Genomic DNA, 7,844 nt, shown 5'->3' with positions numbered 1-7,844 from the left:
TAGTTTACTTAAATACCGCAGTATTTCTCATTGTTGAAATACTCTTAAATTAAATTCCACACACATATTGACCGGCTGCTCTGTGCAGCCCCGATAGCGGACCCTATGGGGAGGACCGGCGCAAAGCTCTAAAGCTGGACAGAAAATTTTCACTGAATGTTTTGTCTTCTCTCTTAAACCCCAAAGGACATGTCCGCATTGAGGTGATACGCTTATTTAAAAATATCTGTCGACCAGCGGTGAGTTGGTTTGACGCTGGACACCGCCGGAGCATCTGTGCCCAAACGCGTCGCGCAACGTCACTACTCCACAAGGCTCGGCACAGACGATGTGGTACACCGGCGTGGTCATCGCTTCTATTTACGGCGTGATCAGTGTGTTGGGTCTGATCGGCAACATCACGCTCATCAAGACGTTTTGCTCTGCCAAATCTATCCGCAATGTGCCGAACCTTTTCATGTCCAGTCTTGCGCTCGGAGACGTTTTGCTGCTGGTGACCTGCGCCCCGGTGGATGCCAGCCGCTACCTGTCAGAGGAGTGGCTGTTCGGGAGAGTGGGCTGTAAAGTCATCCCCTTCATTCAGCTCACCTCGGTCGGGGTGTCCGTGTTTACTCTCACAGCCCTTTCTGCTGACAGGTAGGACATTGTTTTGTTGTTGCAACTTCGTGGCTAAGGGAAGCTTTGAGGACGGCAAATATAGGTGCCAAATGATCCAAATGTCAGCTTTTAGTTTTAGTTTGTAATGAAGACAGGCCATATACAAACCTGATGTTCAAACTATAATTTATGTATGGAAATATGCGTGACAGAGCTTTTTCTATCCAGGGCGAGTGCCACGTGTAAAACAATACATCTGTAGCCACAGAACTAAAACTGTAAATGACTGATTCAAAACGTTTATGGTCACATTACATTATGATGTCTTTTTGCTACGTGAATATTTTTTTGCAACTATAAAAGTATTTGCCATTTGCCAAGACCTGAGAGAAAAAAAAGGATATCTCTACATCCATCATGGATAAAAAACACTCAACAGCTCTAAGGGTTGTTTTGATCGCTCCTCTGTGTGGTGTGAGCTTCCGAGCAGTGTTCAGGTGTGCGCAGCCTCCAGCTCATACTCTAATCATCCTTGGCCACTTTTCACAAGCATCTTATTTCCTGCAGAGGAGCATTAACCCCTTTCTAACATCAGCCTAGAGTTTGTTGCCATAAATAAACCTAAACAGACTTAATCCTCAAAACGTAACTAATAAAATAGTCTAACACAAAAGGTATTAGTAATTCCCTTTTTTGTGGAATTGTATTTTTAACTCACTCAATAACAAATTTTGGAAAGGTTATTCCAGACATTTCATAGTTGTGTTTTCTCTTTCGGTTTATCCTCTCCAAATAGGTGAGTATGTTTGTATTCTGGTGTCAGCACAGCCTGCAAACTTCTAATGAAAAAGCGCATTTTACACCTATATGCCTGTACAATTTCCGTAATTGTGGCAGTGTGGATTTGCACCGTAGACCCACGTTCATCCACATTCCCCATCTCATTACCAGTGTGATCTTGAAAATATCTGCACCACGCCTATTCTGACAGCGCTGTCATCTTGTCATTATAATCAAAGCATTACGAGCTATTTATCTGCCAGCCTCTAAGCTGAGTTTTTACATCCACTCATCAACACTGTTTTTCACGTCGAGCTATTCGAAAGGGTTGCCCACAGTGTGTGTGTCACCTACAATTTGGTACAATTTGCCAGACAAGCGTTCCTGTGCAATATTGGAAGTCATTAATTTTAATTGCGTGCGGCAGCAACAGAAAGGTTCTTTGCGTGTGGGTGAGAGCTGATGAATCACAGGTGAAGTGGCTGTTGGTGTGGTAAGTGTTGACGTGTCTTTGTTAACAATTCACATTTTATTAAATCCCGCCGACTGTGGCGCCAAACGTGCTCCAAATCACTTGCTTAATATGGTGTTTTCGCCCAGTTATTTGACAGCAGGATTATAAGGAAAGAAATGTCTAACTGAGCTGGTTGTGTTGTCCAGCGGTCCTCAGAATCACATTTACCACCACATGTGCTCAAACACCCATTAAAGGACTTTGTCTTGGTGTTTGGGTGCAACTAGAAACAATGCAACAAAAATTGCAAAGAAACAATGAAAAGGTCTGGTTGTAAATAATGTGGGACATGTTTCACTTAAAAGGCTGATTTGATTTCACCAGACAATAGAGGGTATGAACGTGACATCACAGCAAGTGATGTCTCCGTGGTTACGGCCGCTGAGTGGCAAAAAGTAAAAGTTGTACATGGAGATTAGCAGCATTAGCTGGATGCTGATCTTCAAACTAATGGTGCCTTTAGGTTCTATTTAGGCTTAATAGCACCTAAATTTTAAAATTAATTGGGGAAAACTGTTGTGTAATTGACTGTACCAACAGATTGGAAAAGCAGTCGGAGATATATTTTTACAGATATCTAACGTTACTTTTCATTAAAGCTCTTTGCGTTAGCATCTTTTATTTAGTTACATTTATCATAATTGAAATGAGCTAAAACTAACTGAGACTGAGGCTAATTCTCTTTTCCGAATATATACTACTTCGTACGGATCATTGTTGAGTCCAATTGTCCTCAATTTGATCTGATAATCCACATTTTTTCCCAGGTCTGGCTGTATTTACTGATACATTTCACTGTGTTTTGCACCTGTATAGCTGTAATTCAACAAGCAACATCCGTAGAGTCAGTAGCATCTCTGAGGGAAATAAAAGAAAAATAACAACAGCAAAGCGACCCAACCCCCTCTTTTTATGTGTCAAAGTACAAAACTCTATTTTCCACTTACTGTTTTTGCCCTTGTAAGTAGTTGGTGGGGTGGCACAGTGTTGTGGTGGTTAGCACTGATGCCTCACAGCAAGAAGGTTCCGGGTTTTCTGTGCAGAGTTTGCATGTTCTCCCTGTGTCTGCGCGGGTTCTCTCCAGGTACTCCGGTCTCCTCCCACCTTCCAAAGACAAAGAGGTGCTCGTTAGGTTAACCGGTGATTGTAAATTGGCCGTAGGTGTGCATATGAGTGCAAATGGTTGTTTTTCCCTTAACCGTATGATAGCCTGGCGACCCGACCTTTCCCCCAGTGGCAGCACGAGTGGTTACGGAAAATGAATGAAATGAAGTATTCTGTGTTATCCAAACAGATTTATACAAAATATATCAACAAAATATACTCGGGGCGTTTTAATTTTTGTGTGTTTTGTTGTTAATACTGATTGTGTGCTGCAACGGTGTTGACGTGCTTAACAAGTGGGAGTATCACATTTGCATTTTATGCATTGTTTGCACTTTAACCGTGCCCTTTAACTTGTCACGTTATTCATTTGTAATATTTTCATTATTTTTATTGTGATCATTGTGTTCTGTTGATGTTGTCCTTGTCCACTGTGTCTCTGATGTCTGCTGCAAAATTAATTTCCTTTGGGATATCAATAAATCTGACCTGAATGGAACTTAAATGGCTGATGGAGAGGAGCGAGCGTGAACATGACACATCTCAGCTGTTGTGATATTGTGTATGAGAGTTTTCCTCTTCAGAATTTTGATGGATACACACACACACACATTAGTTTCCATCTCCATTATGGTTTATTATTTATTTATTTTTTTTACCACACCTTATATTTGAGGTAAAATGCTGGCTGTGTGCCAAATATGATCTATTTTTAGAGCTATTGGTGTTGCTATGGGTATCATTGCTAAATCAATTCAATTTTATTTATACGGCGTCAGTAAGAGTTTAAATAGTCCTGTGATGCTTTACAGAACCCGGAGGCCCAGAGGTGACGGTGGCAAGGGAAAACTTTAACCTTTAACAGAGAGAAATCTCATATGAGGGCCATGTGCAAAGAAAAAGGACAAAAGGGTGGGGAATAAGAAAAACAGAGGAGAAAAGAGCAGCACATAAATCCATTCATGCATAAAAATGGTACAAATAAGAGTATGATGTACACATAGAAAGAGACACAAAGAGTGAACACTAGTTCTAGTACGTGACACTGAGATGGAGGAGAGAATTTGACAGGTGAATACGTGTCCAAAATTCAATAATGTGACAGCACATTGGAGCTGCTGTCCTATATTGTTCCAATATTTTTTGCAACAGAGAGTAGAAACAAGATTAGCCCAAGTTCATCAATCCATTTTCTGCTTCTTAACCAGGGTCATGCCGGGTGCTGTCAGGCTAAGCAAAGCTGTGCAGATGTCCCTTCTACCTCGAGCAAACACAATAACACACAATAAGTGTCATTCATTTTTCAAAAATTATTTTGTGATAGTGTTTATTTTGCACATGCACGCCATATATACCTATTTTTAACTTAATGTAAATAATGTACTGAAAAATTAACATGATGGCCCACGACCCTACCCCCAGATTCAATTTTGGGCCTCCGTTGGGAACAATTTGGGCACCCCTATTCTAAAATATGAAATTATGAATATCTAAAAAAATAAAATAAATTGATTGATCTATTTTTTTTAAGGCGCTTGGCAGCACAGCTAAATTGTTTGTGAGAATCAATCTGAATACTTATTTGAGGTTTAAGAAGGCCAGTGAGGCCAAATCTATTGCAACATCAGGTTGTTCAACTGTTCATGAGCAACTTACAAACAAACAAAAAACGTGCACTGAATTTATCTTTAACTTATTTGTATGAGCTACATTACCTAGCTATATTCTTCTAGAAAGTATTTGGTGACAAAACTGTATAGACCCCTTCACGGTTTGTAAACAATGCGACACATTTTGAGGGGCGGGGCTTAACTGGAAGCAAGAGATCACAAACACTATCCAGCGGTTGACATATTTCAATGGACTGTTTTGGCGCATATTTTAGAGAATATACTAATATACTAACTCCCTGAGACCTATGAGGACACTGCTGAAACACGTAACCAACGTTGCGTTAGCTCGCGGTTAGCCTTAGCTCGCGGTTAGCATTAGCATTAATGTGTAATAAGAATCCTCCAAATAATGATTAACTTAACATAATTTCAGTCACGATTTATTTTAACCCATAACGTTATCGACGCTGAAACTGGTGATGCATTACATATTAATCTGACCTTGATATAAAGTGTGTACGTTGTTGATTGTCTCACTCCAATCCTTTCTTTCAATCGCCAAAGCCAAACCAAAGTTGTTTACGACTGGCAGAGGCTGAAATGTGATAAAACTTCAAATTAGTGTTTTTGATTAAGGTCTGGGAAAAGTATGGAAGTTTGAATATTATAATGTGTAGGAACCTTGCATAAAATCTCTCCAGGATGTTCTTAGTCTAATCCAGGGTTCCCTAACAGTTGTGCAGTTTTTTCAGGTTATTGCACAAGGCTCAAGACTTTAAGTAAGAGTGGAAAAGTCGATGGACTTCTTAGGTTTGTGTGTCCAGTGGCCAGGTCTTGACCCCTGAAGACCGGTTGGGTTCAGTCCAAAAGACATATTTGGAGCTGCCACAGCTGATGAATCTGTTTGCTTCTGTCACTGGTGTTAAACCTGCTCAAAGATTTAATCACGATTACTCTATCGATATATTTACAACAGGTGTTTTCTGGATAAGGATTGTTTACACTGCTTCTTCTTCTTCAAAACAGTTAATTGGGGGTTGACCCTGGAAAATGTCTTTCTATCCATCAGATACAGGGCCATTGTAAAACCCCTTGACATCCAAACATCAACCACCACTGCTAGCATTGTCCTGCGGGCGGCGCTCATCTGGATCTTCTCCCTGATCCTGGCTATCCCTGAGGCTGTCTTTTCTGACCTCCACACCTTCAACGTCACCTCCACAAATGAGAGCTTCGTCACCTGCGCTCCTTATCCCCATGCTGGGGAGCTGCATCCTCAGATCCACTCCATGGCCTCCTTCCTCATTTTCTACGTCATTCCCCTGCTGGTCATATCCGTGTACTACACCTTCATAGCCCGGAGCCTGATGAGGAGCGCCTCCAACCTGCCCGTGGAAGGAAATGTGCATGCAAGACGACAGGTCGTAACGAGATCCGGTTTCTTAAATGTTTCAGTTGTTTAAATTTGATGTATTTTGCATGTATATAATTAAATATGTGTTATATATACACCATCAGCCACAACATTAAAACCACTGAGAGGAGAAATAAATTACAGTGACCATCTTGTGGCAATACAGTGTTCTGCTGGGAAACCTTTGCACCTGGCTTTTGTGTGGTTGTTACTTATACATGTAGCACCCACTTAGACCAGACACCCCCACCCCATAGCAATGACACTCATTGATGGCAGCAGACATCCCCAGCAGGATGCAGCCTGACACAGACACACAAACTCAAAAAACAAGAAAAACAGCACAAGGTGTTGACCTGGCCCAAATTCGCCACATCCCAAACTGATGAAGTGTCTGTGGGATGATCCACAGATGCCCCTCCCCTCCACCCATAGGACCCAAAGGCCTGATCAGTGTATATAGATATTTGATAGTAACTGGTGGCAGAATACTTATTCCCAGAAATAAAGGCATAACATCAGTGACACTGATGGCAGCCACAGCCCTGTACACGTTTGGTGGTAACGGGTTAATGCTGTAAAATGTGTATTAAATAATGTTAAAATGTTTGTTTATATTTTCACTAACACACATTTGTCTATGACCAGCAGGTTGAGTCAAGGAAGCGCTTGGCCAAGACAGTGCTGGTGTTTGTTGGTCTTTTTGCAGTCTGCTGGCTACCCAGTCACATCATCTACTTATACCGCTCCTATCACTACTCTCAGGTAGATGAAAAGTACTTGTTCCTATTTATACACCTGCTAATTATTTTATTTGCATATCTCTTTGTACACAGTGATTGTAACATGTCTGCAATTGTGAGAATTAATCGTAGTCTTATACACAGTATGTGTTGTATATGTAAAAAAACTGCAGTTCATCGAGTGGCCGCTTGAGGCTCCAAAGGGGAGCAAATCCCCATAAACTGTACCCCCATGTTAAAAAGCCCAACTTTACACCAAAATTAAACGTTTATAGCCTGGTAGATACGTGGTTTTGGTCTCAATAGTTTATTTCACTATTCACGACAACTGAACAAGGATGAATTTCTTTCTAAGACATTCATTAATTTTTTTATTAAGGTTTAAAATATTCTCATATTTGTTCACATCCCTATAAACATACCTTGGAGGGTGGAGAGTTGATTGAAAGGGATTTGCCCTTTCAGTCAACTCTCCGCCCTCCGTCTCATCTACCAGGTGGACACTTCACTGGGTCACTTCGTGTGCAGCGTTGTAGCTCGTATCCTGGCCTTCACCAACTCCTGCCTCAACCCGTTTGCCCTCTACCTGCTGAGCAGCACCTTCAAGAAGCAGTTCAACCAGCAGCTGTGCTGCTGCTGTCGAATGATCCTCAAACACTCCACGCAGAGCCCGACACATTACAACACGCATGTGACTTCCGTTCGCAGCACGCATCACTCCATGGCGAGTGTGACCATGATCAACGGCCGACAGGTCTACCAGGAGGACTGTGTGTGAAGGTGTGTCCGGTGCGTCCTGTATGCGTTTCTTAACTTGTGATTTCAGTTTTTCACAATACTGTATGTTGCTATTTGTAGAAAAATGATCCTTTCACTACATTATATCCAAACATGATAAAGAAGAGTTTGTTTGTTGTAGAGTTTACTGAAGACATTTCGTCACTCATCCAGGTAGCTCGTTCACCTCTAAGGGACTGTTGGGAAGTCGGGGTTTAAATAGGAGCCTCGGTGGTTGTATCTCATTCATTCCATTGTTTTTGTTGTGATATATTTGCCTTGCTTTTCTCTCTATGTAGCAT

At 41.4% G+C, this 7,844-nt stretch overlaps 1 protein-coding gene across 1 annotated transcript; it reads left to right on the top strand.

Annotated features, from left to right (window-relative positions):
* The first annotated feature begins 249 nt into the window (after positions 1-249).
* On the top strand, positions 250-7,642 carry grpr (gastrin-releasing peptide receptor). Its single transcript, XM_047581086.1, has 4 exons — positions 250-636; positions 5,678-6,029; positions 6,674-6,787; positions 7,262-7,642. The coding sequence occupies exons 1-4, from the start codon at positions 329-331 to the stop codon at positions 7,541-7,543; spliced, it is 1,056 nt and encodes a 351-aa protein (XP_047437042.1). The 5' UTR covers positions 250-328; the 3' UTR covers positions 7,544-7,642.
* The last annotated feature ends 202 nt before the right edge of the window (positions 7,643-7,844 follow it).

Source organism: Mugil cephalus, chromosome 3 (genome assembly GCF_022458985.1).
Source record: "Mugil cephalus isolate CIBA_MC_2020 chromosome 3, CIBA_Mcephalus_1.1, whole genome shotgun sequence".
Taxonomy (NCBI): domain Eukaryota; kingdom Metazoa; phylum Chordata; class Actinopteri; order Mugiliformes; family Mugilidae; genus Mugil; species Mugil cephalus.
This window is presented reverse-complemented; position numbering and strand designations above follow the sequence as displayed.

What these genes read in the sequence shown, in the direction of transcription:
- grpr (XM_047581086.1), top strand. Translation starts at nt 329, where the DNA reads ATGTGGTACACCGGCGTGGTCATCGCTTCTATTTACGGCGTGATCAGT. An exon ending in ACAGCCCTTTCTGCTGACAG is followed by an intron (nt 637 to 5,677) that starts GTAGGACATTGT and finishes TCTATCCATCAG; the next exon opens with ATACAGGGCCATTGTAAAAC. An exon ending in ATGTGCATGCAAGACGACAG is followed by an intron (nt 6,030 to 6,673) that starts GTCGTAACGAGA and finishes TATGACCAGCAG; the next exon opens with GTTGAGTCAAGGAAGCGCTT.